A 20,267-nucleotide genomic window follows, 5' to 3' on the forward strand; every position below is an offset into this window, starting at 1 on the left:
TGTTACTAACTGAATTTTGTTGTGACACAATGCGCTATTCCAGTTGAAATTCATATACTCGCTATGGAGGACGTGACCTTAATCTCCCACGCAGGGAGAGTGACTTTCAAATGGGATTACCTAAATGGGTGACTCCAATTTGAAACCTATACTCCCTGTGTGAGAGATTAAGGTCATGTCTTCCATAGGGGGTGTATGGATTTCAAGTGGATTAGCCCAATCTGATCCAGCCAGACCAAAGGTAGCAATTGTGAAATGGATATCAAACAATTGGCATAATCAGAGTATATAACCAAAGACATGGATGTATCTTGGCCTCTTGGGCACTACTCTCTTTCTTACAGTGCCATCGATTGGTCAATTACATGATATAATCATCTGAATAACCTAAAATAGGGCTTTTGTATATATCTTTAGCAATTTCAAACTTAATTCCTTTCAGCTCAATTTAACTGACTATTCTTACCATATCTTTAATTGGCTTATGTCATGATGTACATGTAGCCCTATTTGTAACCAATCAAGATAGTTCTTAGAGGCCAATCATTTGTCCAGTAGTGCCCATTGGGGTAGGATTTTAGCAGTATGGTTACTGGGCAAGTTGATGATGTAATAGTCAAATTTCAAAGATTACTCATTTGGCTGATTGGATGAGATTATGTCACAATATAACACATATACTCAACCCCATCACCTTAAAAGCCCATTCTTGCAAATTGCCACATATGCATTCTCATCATATTCAGCTGCATCTATCGCTAAAGCTGCAGTTTTGAAATGCACAAGTTGAGATTAAATGCTGTGTCTTTTTACTCATTTTAAACATTATTGCTTTGAAGCAACAGATTGTACAAGTTTGAGCTTCCTTTGTTTGACATTATCAACATATTTAGGCAGCCTGGTGTCTCCTGTATGCCTAGGTTTTGCTCCCCACCCGTGATAAATCAGATGACCACCAACCCTGCCCTGCCCAGTATCATATCTAAGTCCCGCTGAACACACACCTCCATGCGAGTGTGCCCCCATATTTGTGCCAGGTATGTCCAGGCATGGGAGTGAAGCCACTCAACCTCTAATCTCTCATATGTGATGCGATCAAGCAAAATCAGTCGGAACTCGGAAATATTGATTTTGAGATATAGCCAAACAAAGGAAATATTTCCTTTTGATTCCTCTTGTTTTGCAAAGTCTTTAATTGCTCATATCTTTGAATCTGGTTGTTCAATTTCAATGGGGTTTTCTGCAAAATGCAGCTTTGTAAATATTTTTTACTATCCTATAAGAAACTGAAAATTAATTTTTTCCGAGTTCCGACTGATTTTGCTTGATCGCATCACATATTGGCTTGGATAACACAAAACACTACAAGTAGGCTGGGTGCCTCCTGTTCAGCAGGTTTGGCAGGCAATGAGGGTACTCCAATAAAACCCAGATAAAAACAAAGAAAAATTACTCTAGAAGACGAGCCCACTGTAATGAGAACTACCTGTATGTCTTGCTCGCGGAATCGCCGGCCAGCCCAACCCTTGGGGCATTAGGTCGGTGATCGTGTGCATGCCACCTGAGGAGTCCCAGGATCGATTCCTGGGGGTGCCAAGTGAAATCTTTGTTCATCGTCTCTCCTTTTTCCTTCCTTCTCTGCCTCCCGATAGCAAAAAATCAGGGTCTGTGTTAGGTTAATGATTTCGATAACCAACTGTTCACAATTATTTTGACCCTTCTAAATCCAAGACAACACTTAGCATTTTTGCTCAAATTTCAAAATGTCATAATAGTAATTTATCAGATGACATCAGAATCAGAGTTGTCACTACGCTGCTCGGCGTCGGTCAGCAGTATCCACCACTAGCAGTTCCTGACTGGCATAAAATTGAGCAAATATTATATGATTATGTTCAGAATTTAGTAATATCAAATATCTAGGCCAAAATCTACAATTTTTCACATCCGCATGCTTATAAAACTGCAATTTGAAGGAACATACACTGCCGCCGTAACAGTCACTCAATCGTTCATGACGACCGTTTTCATGTTTAAGTAAATTAGCCGGCACTTGGGCTAGTGACAACCCTTATCAGAATGCATGCACTATGGATCACAATGGCCTCATCCCAATGGCATCAACCTCAATTAAACAATTATAGTTCAAAATTTGACCTCAAGTTGCAGAGTATGAGTTTTTGTACTCAGAATTTTCAAAGGTCATTCAATGAATGTGCAGTTGTATTGGGGTTACAGAACTGTGCCTTGATAGATGAGCATGTTGTGGATCCTAGTGATGTCATCTACCTTGCAGGTAAAAGGAGAAAGAAAATGCATGTATACCCCAGAAGATAAACTGAGAGTGGTGAGATACTAATGACCTTGTAAAGTTTTAATGTGTTTTCTTAAATCAATCTACTAGTCATTTTTCTAATGCAATATTTATAAAGTTATATGAAAGAGTGCATAATTAATTTAATGTTTTTTAACATGTTATTGTATCACTCATGTGTCTTTAGATTTCTCATTACTATTCAAGTCTTTAAGTTATCAGAACCGGTTGACAGCCTCTGCAACCCATTTGGTGCATTATTACCCAAACTCAAATGGCTCAGGCCATGATGTCTTGTAGTTCTGCAATTAAAATGGCTTAATATAATGTGGACAATTTCAAATTATGGCTGCCATTTTGGCCGGCAGACTTCTCAAATCAGGAACATGAGAACACGCAGGCGTGTTGGAAAACAAATTAGTAATTTGGGAACTGTGACTATTCAGTATTCATTGCACTACTTTTGAAAACATAACAAAGCTCACTATGATTCACAAGATGCTGTGAACTACCTAATCGTAACAGTTCAAAATAGTTGTTAACCTTAAGGGAGTACTACACCCCTGCCCAATTTTGGGCCTATTTTGGCATTTTTCTCAAAAATTATAGCGCATTGGTAACAAGTAAGATGTGTATATCATAGGGGCAAGGACTACGACTACTACACTGGAAATTTTATTTCAGCACAGACAACAGTTGTGGAGTTACAGTCAAAAATGAGGGAAAACCAATATTTGATCGATCAATAAATCAATAACTACTTGCCTTGAGTTGCTGAATTTTCAGTGCAGTAGTTGTAGTCCTTGCCCCTATACATATCTTACTTGTTACCAATGCACTATAATTTTTGAGAAAAATGTCAAAATAGGCCCAAAATTGGCCAGGGGTGTAGTACCCACTTCAGGTTAGCAACTATTTTGAACTGTTACGATTAGGTAGTTCACAGCATCTTGTGCATCATAGTAAGCTTTGGCAAAAATTGCATTGATCATTTCACAACAAGCGTATATAGAATTCAAATATATACTTTTGTAGGTTCTGTGGTTCTTGAGTTATGTTGTAAATTGGGCTTTAACAACAAACTTTTGTAAAACATACATAACTCATTAACACCAATTAATCAAGTTTTCAAATATGGTCATTTTCACAGTAAAGGGTGTAACTTTTGATTTTTAGGGTCAAAATTTCAAACCACTTAAATATGTTTCTGTTTACTGAAATCATGCATAGAAGCAACTTAAATTCCAGTAAAATAATGTTTCAAGGCTTAAACCTTTTGATTTCTAATAAAAATTTGACATTTTCATAACATTTTGCTTAAAATCTAAGAAAAATGTATTTTACATAAGCTCAGAAAATTATGACATGAAAGCTGGAATACATGTGAAATCCCATTCCAAAGTAAGTCAACAGATATAAGTTACATTTTATACCATGTTTTGCTATGTTTATAATTGCAGTTTTGAAATTTTTTTACATAAAGTGTCATTTACAATGGAAATTTCCCAACCTTAAACATATTTTTTAAGTTTTAATTGGGTTCCTAAAATAATTTGAATGTCTAACTTCATGTACAAATACTACTTGATAAAAGGAACCTCCCAGCCAAGTTTCACAGAAATTGGAGTTATTTTTTAGAATTGGCAATTCAAGCGATTTGTGTTTCGGAGGCTTCAGTTAACAACACAGGTGATCATAAAAGTAAAATATTTGGCTAACTACTGCAAGTTGACATGAAAAAATAGGTAAAAAAGATCACAATTACCAATTTTCATGCTTTGCTTCTAAGTATTGAATTTCAGTTGTGACAAAAATTAAATTATCACAGCAAGTCATTTTTGGTTTCGGAGGCTTCATGTTAACAATGGTTAAACATTGCAGAAGTAGTTTTTTTGAAAACAACACTGTTGGGATCATCTAAGCTGTTATTTTCTTGTGTGTATTGAATCAATGATTCTATGCGGCAGATATTGTAGATTTATAACATGTTAACTTTTTACCCATTTGTTAAGTATGGTGTTTTTTGCATGTGAAGCCTCCGAAACAGGCTTTCTTGGATATCAGTAAATTTGTCAAACATTAACCATAATATCAACACTTTTTTTTTTTTTATGACATTCTGCACATATCAAGTAACAATTACAATGCAGATATCAATATGAAACACCAATTTAGATATGCATATATGATAATTAATCTTATTGTTGTTTCGGAGGCTTCATTTGTTTCGGAGGCTTCAATTGTTAACGGAAAGTTTGTATTGGGTCCCATTTTCAAACGGCGATATATATCTCCACGATTTAAAAACATGTGACTTGAGGATCTACTTTGCTACATTTTGATAAATAGATTGGATGAGCTCTTTTATTTATATTTGCACAAGCTTGCTGAACAGTTTGTTTCGAGGCTTCAAAAAGTTAACGGAAAAACGGCTCTTTGAAGTCAAGATTTTATAAAAATTTTAAAAGCTTGCAAATCGACTAATTTTTGTTACCCATTTCAAGTTAAGATAACAACTGCTATGAATCAAGAAGAAGTGAAGAAATAACCAAGAATTATGAACCAAAGATACACCCACAAAGTTTGTTAACAATTGTTAACGGAAAATGAAGCCTCCGAAACGACAAATATCAAAGTCCGGTTCTCAAAAATACAGGGCTGTTCACAATTAAATCTAATGTGGCAGTGTTTACTGAACATATGACTGTACTTTCAGGATAAGAAACATTATCCATGAACTAACTGAAAAAAACACAGGGTTTTACAAAAATGTTACTGTTTTTTATAGTTTTTCAAAATGGCAATATTAGGTACATTTAAGCCTGCTAAAACTGAACGCAGTAACTCCCAAAGCTGATTATGCTACCCAAGGTAGCTGCTAACTAGATGACTTATGTGGCCAAAAATCATGTAATTCTGTGGCTTTATTAGAATACTACGGATTAAAATGTTAAAAATTCAAAGTTACACCCTTTACCGTGAAAATGACCATATATGATTAGATGAAATTTTGCAAAACGTCAAAGTGTTATTTTTCAATAATATATTGATTTAAATAATGAAAATTGATTTTTTTTGGGCTGCTTCGACCAACAATACCTTGTCTACCCTTAAAACATTTTGAATCAGTCATTTATTTACTTAAAAAATTGTTGCATTATTTCAAAGTGACTGATTTATGTACCCCATGTGAAAACATTTGTAACATTTTCTAACTAGGACAATAACCATTTTCTATTTAACTGCACAGACAGACACCTTTTCCCCTCTGCCCATCCGTCCGTCTCTGGGCAACTTAGGCAATTTTTATTCATGTAATCCTGCACCACGCATACAGAATGAAATTCGCTTCTATCTCATTGGAGAAATAGACGCCTGATTTATCGTATTCAGCACGCCTTAAATGTGATTATTGATGACCACAGTATTCCGGCCGACGGCTGAGCGTCCAGCTCGCCGGCCGGTAGCGTGCATTAGGAAATTACAGAGGACCAAGAGATGTAGAAATATGAGTTGTCACATAGGCTAGTAATGTATTGGGCTATTCCAGGTGAAATCCATACACCCCTGATCTTCCACACAGGTAATGTGAATATCAAATTGGGTTACCTGAATGGGTGGCTCCATTTAAAAGCTACACCCCCTGTGTGGGATATTAAGGTCATGTCTTCCATAGGGGGTGCATTTCAACTGGAATAGCCTAAATATTGAAGCACCTAGGGTTGTAATGTATTGGGCTATTCCAGTTGAAATCTATATACCCCCTATTAAAGACATGACTTTTTATCATCCGTGCACAACAATGGGGTTACCTGAATGGGTGACTCCATCTACACCCTCTGTATGGGATGCTAACATAATATCTTCAAGGGGTGTATGAATTTCAATTCTTAGTCAGTGGGAGTGGTCTAGTTCGTAGACACATTTCTGATTGGACAATCGCATGATTTCGGTGCCGCCTATCAGGTCGTGACGCGACCCCACGCCATCGCATGCGTCTTGATAATGCGTAACACGCATGTAGAGGTGCGCGTATGTATCGCGCTGGTGCGTAGACTAGTGCGGAATACGCGAACGCGCTAGCAATACGCGCAACAGAATACGTGAAGTTGTAAACAAGTTTCTTTCATTTTATAATGAGGGAGTTTTTATGACGGTAGCTTAGTTTTTGCTTAAAAAATTTGTTTACAGTTATTAAAATAATATTTAACTGATAAGAATGAGAATAAGCGATAGGAATTTTTATTTTGCCTATCCTCTACCTATGATGAGCGACAGGCAGGTCCAATATTTTTATCGTAGTGGATACCGCTGCGCCGGCATCCACTACTCAAAATATTGGACCTGCCTGTCGCCTATCACACGGTAGAGGATAGGCAAAATAAAAATTCCTATCGCTTATTCTCTAAGTGGAATAGCCTATTGAAGCACTCATGTTTATTACTGGGCTGTGCCATGTCCATCCGTCCATCTACACCCCGTGTGTGGGATATCTCCAAAGGGTGTATGAATTTTAACTGGAATAGCCTATTGAAGCACTCATGATTATTACTGGGCTGTGCCATGTCCATCCGTCCATCTACACCCCGTGTGTGGGATATCTCCAAAGGGTGTATGAATTTTAACTGGAATAGCCTATTGAAGCACTCATGTTTATTACTGGGCTGTGCCATGTCCGTCCGTCCATCTACACCCCGTGTGTGGGATATCTCCAAAGGGTGTATGAATTTTAACTGGAATAGCCTATTGAAGCACTCATGTTTATTACTGGGCTGTGCCATGTCCGTCCATCCATCTACACCCCGTGTGTGGGATATCTCCAAAGGGTGTATGAATTTTAACTGGAATAGCCTATTGAAGCACTCATGTTTATTACTGGGCTGTGCCATGTCCGTCCGTCCATCTGTCCACTGTGTATTATGTGCATCTAATATTAATGTCTGCACTCGTCTCTATCCAGTATTCCCATTCTCCAATTCCCTTTTATATCCAGCTCAGATGTACTGTGACGTACATCTCGCAGATCTATGCAAAGACTAAATTGTCAAAGAAGATGCGTTTTTATGAACTGCCGGCTGTTCTTGGACAGCACATATTTGTCCACTTATATGCGACCATTAATGTTTGGAATATTGCTATGCAGTATTTGATGGCGCGTAAATTATCCAAGAAAACATAGCTCTCTAGATTATCAGAGCAACTAATTTGTTTTTCACACTTTTTAAAGCAAAATCTTGATTATAGTATCAGATTCATGTTTATAATACTTTGTTTGTTTGTTCCTTTTGTCTACATGTATGTCAATAATTAAGAATGTCTGTACACAATATATTCAGATGTGTTTTCATATGACTTCTTCAGCTACTGTGTTTTGACCTAATTTGCACCCATTTTGGTGTGTGTGTGACTTGTTTTTAAAAACAAAATGAAGTTAAAAATTTGGAATTTCCTCACATGTATAACATAAAAAGACAGCTAACATTTATCTGAAGTCATCCAAAGATGTATGTATATGATATTTATTTAGCTATAGATGATGAATTGTAAACTACATTGAAAAGGGACGCTTTATAACATTTGCTAAGGAGGACACCCTCAATATTTTTTAAAGTTCTGATATTTACATGATTGTAATGTTTTTGAATACACTAGATACCCTGCAAAAATCAAGGCTTTTGGTGTTGTGTTGGAATATCTGACATTTTAAAATAAAACAATGAGTCAAAATATTAGACGAACACGTATGTGATGTTCATAACGCTGTACGTTCATAGTGTACGAGATGGACATAACACATCAAAGGAGACCTTGGTCATGATAGACGGACCGACGCGCATTGGCGATATAGACTTGGGGCGACGATGGTAATGCCCTATCACCACCAGCACATCGTATATATGAGAAGGGTTTCGTTGACAGTAAACATGTACAAACAACAAGGCCTAGACTTTGTGCCAGTTTGTGAGAATCAAAAACCATCCGAGTCGCTTCACTTACTGTATGATTCAATGAAAGAAATTGATTCTGGCAACAAATGTTACGAGAATCAGATACTAGAATCGATTCAGTGATTCTTGTCTTATCTGAGGCCTTGAAACGGCATATTTTTTGACAAAATTGTAACAGCGGCAACTTGGTCCATTTTTGTGGCCAATTTTGTTTCTGCAGCCCTCTGTTGCCCTCTGCCATTCCACTGGGGGCGCTTTTCACCCTGATGTGGCAATGACGTCAGTGCGCATTTCATTGGGAGCAACTTCAAATTGCTAGTGTTCATACGCACATTAGAAATAGCTGCCTCATCGCGTTAACGTCACTACCACATCTTGGCGAAAAATGCAATTACCGTACATGTAGGGTGAATATGGGTCATGCCCATCTCGAAATCATCACAGCTATCAGTGTTTTAGAGTGTTTCTTTAAATGCATGTTAAACATGGAATACAAATTGACTTCTGATATCTCAAGCCACTCATGTTTACACTAAATGACCCATTATAATCGAATTCCCAGAGGCATAGTCTATGATCCTCATTAAACAAGCAATGCTCATATTTTGACCTGGAGTTGTTGAACATGAGATTTTATACCCAACATAATATCCAAAGGTTGTTCTTTGATTGTGAAGCATATTCACTAGGATCCACAACATGCGTATCTATCAGGGCACAGTTTTTAACCCCAATACATTTGTACATTCATTGAATGACCTTTGAAAATTTGGGTACAAAAACTCATACTCTGCAACTTGGGGGTCAAATTTTGCACTATGATTGTTTAATATAGGTTATTGAACTATGCCATTGGGATGAGGCCATTGTGGTCCATAGTGATTGGGATTAAGGAACTGTGTTGTAGAGATTGTCATGTTTGCTATTTCATTCCGTCCATCTGACCACTTTGTATATTATGTGGTACGGTAATAAAAATGGAGTCTTGCACATTCTTTAAATCCATTTACCTCTGAAAATAATAACATAAAAAAAAACCAGAATGAAAAAAAACCTATACTCTTTCTTTTTCAAACTGTTTCATGGGAAATGGAGATGATAGGTTAACCCCATGAGAACTATCTGCCGATAGGCCAAAAAGAATTTGTAATTATCAATTGAACCAATCAGCAACATTGGTAGAATAATTTCACCAAACAAAAATATTGGGGTGAATTTGCAAAGCTCCATTCTGATTGGTGATTAAAGTGAAGATATCATTTAATTGACCAATCAGAGGCAATGTTAGATCGGCAAGTAGTGCTCAGGGAGTTAAAAGGTACATTGTCTGGAGGGAAAAGCTCTTTTTCAATTGCAATTTACAAATGAATCACTGCAGGGAGATGTAATTAATTTGTGCTTGGACATCCTCTCCGTCCCTATCTGGTACTAGTGAAGCTAATGTAATCCACAATTCTGTCAAGTTATCGTCGTTCCCTCAATTTTGATGAAATCTCTCAGTCTTAAAACAAACAAGCAGCTTGTAACAATTGAAACATGAAATAAAGTCACGGCAAGTACAGTTACTTTCAGAGAAGAAATCTTACCCTTCCCAGAATCCTTTGCAAGCAAAGTCTCAAGTATAGTCACTTTCAGAGAAGTAATCTTACCCTTCCCAGAATCATTTGCAAGCAGCTGTAACATAACATAAAGTCACAGCAAGTACAGTCACTAGATGAAATCCTACCCTGCCCAGAATCCTTTGCAACATGATATTGCCTCATTGCATCATACTCCCATAACTTTGTGGAAATGTTTTCTTTTTAAATTCTGTTACTAATTTACATTATCTTGTTGGTGTTATTGCCTCCTTGTCTATTCTATTGACTGACCGTATCCATCCATCCAGCCTGCATCTGCCCAGGCCAGCGCATTGCAGGGTCTACAGGCTGCAGGAAAGCTAGGCACACCAACACAACTATACTTAAATGTGAGTGATGAATATGTATGAATGCATGCATGCATGTGTTATACCGTCTGCTGGTCTGTCAATAGCTTGTATGTGATGTTTGATTTCCTCACAGAAAACAGCCTCATCTGTATTCAAATGATTACATGGGCTATTCCAGTTGAAACCCATACACCCCTGTGGACAACATGACCTCAATCTCCCTCATAGGGAGTGTAGATTTCAAATAGAGACACTCATTCGGGTATCCCCATTTGCAATTCACACTCCCTGTGTGGGAGATTAAGATCATGTCTTCCATAGGAGGTGTGTGGATTACAACTGGAATAGCTAGCCCAATGGTCACACACTGAGTTCTGATTGTACAGGGCTCAACGTTAATGGTACACTCTAAACCTCATGTGACCATCAGAGGGATGTGACCAGATGGATTAGCTCATATTTTCTCATAATTCCAGAGAACATTTAAGCCTGAAATATGATCCGTCTAAATGTTTTGAGTGAAAAAGTGGTAGTGTCATCTTCCATGGTGATTTCTACAGGTCATTGTAAAACATTTTTTTGCTTTTAATATCAAAACTTCTAGTGCAATTGAACTCAAAATCAGATTATTTTGAGACAGGCCTCAAGATCCAATCTGAGGTATAAAACAGTCTGAAAAAATCTGACCACCCACTTTTGATTAAGGAGGTATTTTTGATTTGTGAGGTTCCAAAAATCATGTAAGTTTTTGACGACAGCGGCGATGCACACCCTATGTACATCCTGTAGACCTGCATGACAATGTCCAGACTTCTTTGTCCCTTTTTGTCTTGTGTTTCTGGTGAAATTTACACCATCTCTCATTCTTAGGCCTTGGGGATGATTTTGTGCATTTCTTTCCAGTTTCCCATTTGCGCAAGTTGTACAGGTTTTATGCATCTCAGATTTCCCTACATTTCTTACGAGTTCCTTTTTCCAAAATTTCTTACAAATTAGGTATAATTTTCCTGTCCCTCCAACATATAACTTTTTTTTTTATCAACCTCATTAGCAGCATAGGTTCTCCTGTCGGTTCTTTTTTCCCTCTTTCTATTCTTTCTTTTTAACTATTTCCCACCACTGCTGTCTCTTTTACTCCCCAAGAAAATAAACAAATATTGTCTGTGTTCACATGCCAGCAGTTGTTTTAAGTGTGTCATATATTCCGTTGATTCAATGGGCTATTCCAGTTGAAATCAATACACCCTCTGTGGGAGACATGATCTTAATATCCCACACAGGGAGTGTAGATTTCAAATGGAGTCACCCGTTCTGCACCCTATTTGAAATACACACCCTGTTTGAAAGATTAAGATCATGTCTTCCATAGGGGGTGTAAGGATTTCAACCAGAATATCCCATTCTTTGATTCAATTGATTTGCTGCAGTGATGGCCCCTTATCAACTCTACCCTGTTCTATATACCTGTGTAGCGTTATCTCTATGGCCCCTTATCAACTCTACCCTGTTCTATATACCTGTGTAGCGTTATCTCTATGGCCCCTTATCAACTCTACCCTGTTCTATATACCTGTGTAGCGTTATCTCTATGGCCCCTTATCAACTCTACCCTGTTCTATATACCTGTGTAGCGTTATCTCTATGGCCCCCTATCAACCCTACCCTGTTCTATATACCTGTGTAGCGTTATCTCTATGGCCCCTTATCAACTCTACCCTGTTCTATATACCTGTGTAGCGTTATCTCTACAATATTCCTTCAAGCAGGGACAATCAATGGGGTTATTCAAGTTACACTATGAATTGATGTAAGCATAAAGGACATGATGAAAGGACATGATGATGTAAATGTTTGAAGTTGAGACTGAATATTGAAGAACATCATGATAAGAACAGCATTTGACCCATTGGACAATATGAGGCAAAATGATTGAAATACTTAGAATAGCACTGCTGAATTGCTCTTCTAGATGAGAAGAGTGATGAATTGTTCTCCTAGGTGATAAGCTACATGAACAACAACTCTTCCTCTACCTTTGGCAGGAATTTTACCAGTAGCGATATACGAATGCAAGTAAACGGCAATGCATTACGCGTAAAATTTTGTTATGGCTGGAACTTGTGTGTTTACATGTTGAATTCAGTTGCATGTAGCGGCTAAACATTGCCGCTTAATTCTGTTGTTTTATTGCTGATATCAACAGAGAAATCGCCAATCTTCTTGTAAGGTTGAATGGCATGGCACTCAGACTAAACTGACATTCCTCATATGAATTAGATGATCTTTAGCTTGTTTTTGTTGTTGAAAGGGATTCAATCATGTTTCACTGTTGTTCATCACCATTTAACAAACTCACGTCCAGTGCATCTGCACACAGATGATGTGGTCACATTGTTAAACAGTGATGAACAATGGTGAAACATGATTGAATCCCTAATTACGCTGATAGAAAACAAGAGTGATGAATTGCTCTCATAAAAGAATCTAGTAAAGGGATAAATTGTTCTCCTCTCAACAGGTAGAATGATACGAAATTATAATTTAATCAAATAAACACCGAAACATTAGGAAAACCAGGTTATGTGCATTAGGTGCGTATGCAGTGCAATAAAGCATTTTCGAGCGCTCTTATTAGGTCCGTTCATACTATGCCGCAATTGCTTTGTGATGCGGTACATTGCCGATTTATCGATTACTTTTTGCAGCAACTCGTCGCATTTCCAAGTTAAAATGTATTTAACTTTATTGCGATATCGCAATGCAGTATTTTTCAGTACAATGCAATGCAGCATCGCAACGCAATTTCGGCGTAGTATGAACTCTGACATGCGTAAATTCGCAAACGCAAATAGCGTTATTGACCCGGAATATTATAATAAACTGGGTCATCATTAACAAACAGCAGCTGTCTTTGGAAACTTTGATTAAAAATGTCCTTAATTTCATATATAAGGTTCCATGTATGATTTAGCACAATTTCACAAAATGCATCATGGGAAGACATGCTTTCATGTTGTGCATTGTCACATCAGCTATTGTGATTTGCTTTAGTTTAGCATCTAATAATTGCAAAATGTGGAAACTGCATGCACATAAATTGTTGGGAATGATCATCTCACCCACTTAACACTTGACTTCAAATAACTTAGTAGTATTTGATGAAACAGATATGACATATAGTCCTAGCAAAGTAACAGGTGGCATATTGCTATTAGTCCATAATACAGCGTGTTTATACTGGACACCTCGCATCGCCTTCACCCGCATTTTAAATCCCCTCACCATCATTGGGTCGTTTCTACTGCACTGTAAATGCAGAGTAACAATTCACTTCCCACTCATTTATTGGGGAGAGCGGAAGTCCAGTTTTTGTGACCTTCAAGGTCAGATTTTGAATGTTTGCGCTGTATACATATAGGCCAACTTCTGTGTCACCTGCAAAATCATCACCTGTGCTGTTTCTACTGTGAACATAACCGCGTATTCTGTGCTATTTAAAACAACCTCAAAAGGTGGTTGACAGGTGACAGTGATGTTCATTCGCATCACCGTGCATTCACATTCATCCAATCTTTTTCTACTGGGGCCGTTACCACGTATTCCTCGAATCACCCCCATCACCCCCATTCAGCGTCAACCGTTTGCTCAGTAGAAACACGCTCATAGAAATAATTTTTTGCCACTTCTCAAGATTTATTGGGAACTGTGTTCCCACCTTTTTCTCTTCCATGATTGCTATCCCTAACACCACATTCAACATCAAGCTAAAGTTTTCCTTGTATAGTGCTATACGGAGTAAGGCAGTGACTCAAGCCGGATATTCGGTACCCGCCCGCTTTTTCCCTACCCGGATACAAATTCCATTTACGGATTACCCGAATTAAAAAAAAAAATAAAAAATTGTAAATTTCTTTTTCAAAGTTTTTTTTCGGTTTTGCAGTGTCTCTGGACCTAGACCTAAATGCTAGGATCATGGTTGACCTAAAAAAAAAAAAAAAAAAAAAAATTGAATTTTGCACATTGTTTTGTAATTTTAATATGAAAATTGATACATAGTTTTCATGTCATACTCTATTAATGATATCAAAATGCATTCAAATTCAATTTTTTTTAGGTCAACCATGATCCTAGCATTAGGTTAGGTCTAGGTCCAGAGACACTACAAAACCGAAAAAAACTTTTTTTGTAATTTTGGGTACCCGTTACCCGCCCGAAATTTACCTTGGGTACCCGAATACGTCATTACCCGATAGGTCACAGCCTTAATACGGAGTGCTATTCAAGTCACGGATCACAATGTATTTAGTATAGCGAGATGCGTACTAGACAAAATGACGTTAGAGGTTATCTCTAGCATACGATTGTGCTAGTTTACAGGGCAAACTATCTGAATAGCATTCCTAATAGAAACACAGAAAACTTAACCTCAAGAATAAGTTAATTTGTGCATGATGTGTTTATTCAACCCTAAAATCTCAATTTTCAGTAACCATTCCCATCATTTTTCATATGATTTTTATATTAATTTGATACCATTTTCACCATTTCTTTTTAATTGTTCACTTCCACTATACCATCCTATAGCACCACTTATTATAACCTGTGTTGTAACTATTTAATTTGGTTGGTATCCTCCTTCTTTTAGCCTGCTACTTCTCAGGCTAGCCAAGTGCTCCAAGGAGGACTGTCAACGCAGGGAGTCACTCAGCTCCTCTTCAATGTGAGTTGTTGCCTGCCGTTGCTATGACTACCGACCCATCCCATGATGGTTGAGCCATCTATGATGGTCATTGCTATAAAAAGTATTTCATTTTTAAGGGCATGTATTGTAAAATTGAGCTATACCAGTCAAAAAATGTTAACTTAATGCCAGTAGCGTTGTGAACCAATTGGATGTATCAATTTAAATACCGTATATATGCATTTTAAAATAAACTTTTTACCAAATATTTACAGCAACTTAATTTCATACCTGATGTTGAATTATAAAATTAAACTGCTGAGTACAAAGTTGCAAGAAATTATTTGGATCTCTTCCATGCCACCATAAATTAGTTTTCCCAAGTTTTAAACTTTGAAATCATTGTATGCTTTTGCATAATGATAGCATAATATTAGACTTGGACAATCTTCATTTTGGGTTAATTTGAATGCAATCTTCACATATTTCCCCCATCCTTTTATTATTTTACTATAAATGTTTCTTTAATTTTCCATGTATTGTTCCCAGTTCTTTTAAAGGTGTGTGACCACATTGAAACCCATCACCCAAATATTCCTATCCCAAGTTTTGAATAACATTGCAGTGATTTGATTCTAGAAGTAAATATGTATGGCCCATAGAACAGTAAATGGGTCCCGGGGGGGATTGGGGGGGGGGGGTCTACGCCTTGACATGTTGTTGGTCATACCATCTAAAGTGGGTCCAGGGGGATGAGGCTGTTAATCTGGTCAAGCACCTTCTATTCATTCATCAATTTTCTCAATTATTCTATCATGTAGTCAGTTTTTAGTCTCTTTTACTAACAACAAAATGCACAACAGTTTGATTACCTACTACAAGTTTTTGTTACAAATAAAACCCAATGTAAATGTGGTTCTGACTATACAATGTTTTTCATCTAAAACAGGTTTGTTCATCTAGAATGCACTTAATGCTACTGTCTTTAACGGTTTCATCTTGTTTCATGAAAATTTCTGTTGATTATGATGGTTTTGTTTGCTAAGATGGACCATCATTTGCTAAAATAAATTTTCATTTAAAACAAGCACAGGCAGGATAGGTCAAATTTCATGACTTAAAGATGTACCTACTACCCGATTCCAGAAAAACGCAGCAGTTTTTAAAAAAAGCCCTGTTCGGCTATATGAAAGAAAGCTATAAAATAGTGAAAGCTACATATTTTTGTATACATCCTAATCCTTTTAATCAAATTTAGATATTTTACAAAAATGTTAATAGACATTATTTTTGAGTGCCATATCTTTTTAAAGTTGATCTAATCTAGTATTTTCTATGTTATATTTGCCATCCTTACAGCCAGCTACAAATCAGATCACCCAGGTAGGACTACAGGGTCTCCAGGCAGCTGCTGCACAGAAAATTGCACAACCAACACAGCTATTAGTCAATGTAAGTCGGGAAAGGACAGGGGCAGGCCCGTACACAAGATTTCATTTGGAGGTGCTGATTTTGAAAAAGTGGACTTTTTTTCCGGGGAGGGGGGGTGATTTTGTGAAAAGTGGACCAAATTTGGACCTTTTGGTCCAAAAAAGCGTAAAAAACCTGAAATTTGGGGACTTTTAGTATTAATTTTTTTTAATTGGGGGAGGTGCGTCGCACCCCACCTCCGGCATACAGGCCTAGACTGGGGTATATTAAAGCTTACTGTTAGACAGTGATTTTTGGACAAGAGGATAAGCAAACTGAATCTGATATGACGGTCAAAATCAAAATTCAGTTATCAATCCCTTTACCTGAGCAAATGAGCATTGAGCTTCATAAAAGCAAAGTATCTATGATGTGACAGAGCTCTATGTTTACAAAGGCAAGACACTATTGACAGTGTTCGAAATAAGCATTTATGCTTTTGTCCAAAAATCACTGAGGACAACCATATTGAGATATGTACTTATCCTCTGGACAAGCACTATATTTTACCTCTTAAATATAACACATTTTGGGGAAAAATAAAATGTTTTGAGGACAAGCAGAATTTATGCTTTAGTTGTCCTCGGGACAACCTCCATATTTTCCTTATTTCGGATAATACTTCCAGCTTACGACCAATTCACTTTTCAAATTCAATAGCACTTTGCCCTTTTTCACACAAGTTTTAAAAGCTCAACAATTGTACAGGCAAAGAATAATGACACTACAGTAAGCAACAGAATTAAGGTACCAGTTGTGTTCACCCCTGTATATCCTAAGTAAAGACAAATATTTCAAAATTAAAACAAGCAGCCAATGCCTGTACACTTTAGCTCTGATTTAAGATCTTATTTGTTGAAATTGGTTGAGAATTAAAGAAACGGTGATCTAAAACCTAATGAAGAAACGAAATCAAAAGTTGCACTTTTGAGTTCTAATCGGTGATAAACATGCTAATCAATGGAAGCACAGCGCTAGTTCTCTTGTTCACAAACGCTTTGTGTATGTAACACATCAATAGGGCATGCAATGGAGCAAACTGCAACTTTTAAATTGGCATCTTCCTTGGATTTTTAAATCTTTGTGTCTTTTTTTCTTAAACAATTTCAACAAATGAGGTGTTAAATTCCAGCTAAAAGATCCATCTATTGGCAGCTGGTTCCAATTCTGACATATGTGTTTTTGGTTAGGATATACAAGGGGTGAACATAACTGGTAGCTTAAGTTTTTGGCTTACTGTATATAAATGGCATCACATGTCAGGTCTCAATCAAGGCTACATGTGTGATTCAGTGCAAATTCACCAATGCATCATGGGAATGCATGATTTTGTGCTATTTTTGAGCCCTCAAACCCATTAGCTTATATCAATGTTGTTGTTGTGTTCCCAAGCAGGCAGCTCAACCACAGGTGCTATTACAGGGAGTGCCAATGACGGCTGCAGCTGCTGCGGCTGCTATACAGAAAGCCCAACTACAGCAGGTAGCAGTGTCCAGTGCAGCATCATCAGGACTTACTACAATACAAATAGATGGCAGTAAAGCTACAGATACTACTACAACACAGGTAAGCATGGCGCAATGCATGTATGGTAAGGGTACATGGAGGTCTGCTGCTGGCTGCATGAATACCAGGGGTCCATTTCACTAAACTTTGCGAATCTTTGTAAGTCTTGTCGTAAGTTCCATTTCACTTAACTTACTTACGAACGGTACCCTTAGGAAGTAATTTGCTGTCGTAGTGCACGTTAGAATATGACCATTAGCATTACTAGGTCAACTGGATCACGCTTTCTTTGTTACGAACCACTGATTGAAATCATCACAACACAAAGCCTATGGCATATCAAAATTTGGAACAGGTGTAGGAGCCCAGGCTTAGAGCAGTAACCAATGGTTACTAACGTGCACTACGACAGAGAATAGGGATTTACTACAGGGACCCTTTGTAAAGTTAGTCAAGTAAATTGGGTATTCGAATTCGGAAGTTAACGAACGGTTACGGAGGGTTAGAAGTTTCGTGAAATGGACCCCTGGGTTCAATCACTGTTGGTAGCAACTTGGTGGATGTAATATAATGACATAGGGAGGGGAAGACTGAATTTAATTCATAGCATCTATAGTGCAGAGGTTATGAATATCTCGGGCCAGCTTCAGCATGGTGGTTTTAAAGCTATCTGGAAGAATACTGTCAGCAGTCTATACAAGATGATAGTTGTATGCTTCTTTGTTTTGACTATACTTCATCTTGGGTTGGGTGTAATTTGTCAATCTTTAAAAGAGAAACTAGAAATGCTTCTCATTCATTCACAATGACCAGAAACAAATTGTGTGTTTTGTAAACCATAGATTTCTTCTCTTGTCCTCATCTTCAGGCTACTACAACTACCACCCAAGCAGCCCAAGCCCTGCAGCAGTCTGCCGCAATACAGCAAGCCATGCAGGCCCTACAAGCCCAGGCTCAACAGCAAGCCCAGCTACAGACGGTGACACAAGCCGTGCCACAGCCCCAAGTCCTGACGCAGGCTTTGACACCACAACAATTACAGTTACTTACACAGCAGACAGGTCAACAAATACAGCTGGTAAGTAGAGTGATCAAAGAGGGCGCTTTCCAAGACATGTGATGTGTATGGCAAATGATTACTGGTATTAGCAGCTTTGTGTGTTGCTCTATGATTACAAACTACACACTGTCGGCACATTTTAGTAGTACTTGTCAGGGACTGCCTTTTGAGGAGAGCGAGAGCAGTCCCTTTCTACTGCTCTCCTTAAATCTGAGAGATTATAGGAGAGTGATTTGTAGCTCTCCTTAGTTTACCATTCTCTGCTTACCTTTTATTGTAAATGCTCTAAATAGCTCTCCTTGGAGGCTCCAGAAGAGCTATTTAATGCTCTCCTGCAAATTCCAAAAGACAGTCCCTGACTTGTATTTTCCAGCTCCCGTGACACCTCATGCATTTTGTCCTGAGTAGGATATTTTCATCGGAGGGGCATGTGTTGACATTATGAGTGCATAGGACTACACATGCACAGTAAAATGCTAATACCTATCCATCCATAGGTCCAAGGAAATTACATGAGGTGCCACTGGAGCTGGAATAGATAATAGCTTTCCCTCTTGTTTTTTATGCGTAAATGTCCTGCTGTAGTATATAGTAAGAGCACAAATTCACTTTATTGATGCTTTCTACTGGATGAATTTTATGAGCGTATAGATATGCAAGGATGTGACTATTATTGAAGTTTCAGCAAGTTTTGGAAATACTGATGCTTTCAATGTGAAAAAGAAACCACCTCATTTTAAAGCTCCCCTGAACAATGGCAGATTATCATTGTTATCCTGGCAATACGAGTAGCAAAACAAGGAACAAAACAAGTACTTATTCCACCCAAAGTAGCAAAACAAGGAACAAAACAAGTACTTATTCCACCCAACGTAGCAATACAAGGAACAAACCAAGTACTTATTCCACCCAAAGTAGCAAACAAGGTACAAGACAAGTACTTATTCCACCCAAAGTAGCAAAACAAGGTACAAAACAAGTACTTATTCCACCCAAAGTAGCAAAACAAGGTACAAAATGAATGCTTATTCCACCCAGTGTTAAGTATTTTACCACCTAGTATTTTACAAATCAATAATCAAAGCAATGCTCCATACAAACAGTGACTAAAGATCTTGAATATTAGTACTTGTATTATAGAAAAATTATCAAATTTGTGGACATCGTGGAACATTCAACTACGCTTGTTACTCCGCGACTAATCATGCTAACTACACGCTGCATACAACGCTACTCTGCTGGCGTCCATATTAGCGAGGCTATCTGCGTAAACTGCTTACTACGCACAGCCACGCAAAGAGTATGTTCCACGATGTCCACGAATTTGATAATTTTTCTATAGTACTCGTTTTGAAGTG

General features: G+C 37.7%; 1 protein-coding gene across 1 annotated transcript in view; it reads left to right on the top strand.

Annotated features, from left to right (window-relative positions):
* The window catches only part of LOC140144217 (uncharacterized), an 86,240-nt gene that overhangs the window by 41,619 nt on the left and 24,354 nt on the right, over positions 1–20,267 (top strand). Inside the window, exons 5-9 of the mRNA XM_072166033.1 lie at positions 10,151–10,231; positions 14,838–14,912; positions 16,233–16,325; positions 17,739–17,909; positions 18,718–18,927. Of these exons, the coding sequence (XP_072022134.1) occupies positions 10,151–10,231; positions 14,838–14,912; positions 16,233–16,325; positions 17,739–17,909; positions 18,718–18,927 (630 nt within the window). The remainder of the gene's footprint in view (positions 1–10,150; positions 10,232–14,837; positions 14,913–16,232; positions 16,326–17,738; positions 17,910–18,717; positions 18,928–20,267) is intronic.

The sequence above is a fragment of the Amphiura filiformis genome, unplaced genomic scaffold (assembly GCF_039555335.1).
Source record: "Amphiura filiformis unplaced genomic scaffold, Afil_fr2py scaffold_45, whole genome shotgun sequence".
In the NCBI taxonomy this organism is placed as follows: Eukaryota; Metazoa; Echinodermata; class Ophiuroidea; order Amphilepidida; family Amphiuridae; genus Amphiura; species Amphiura filiformis.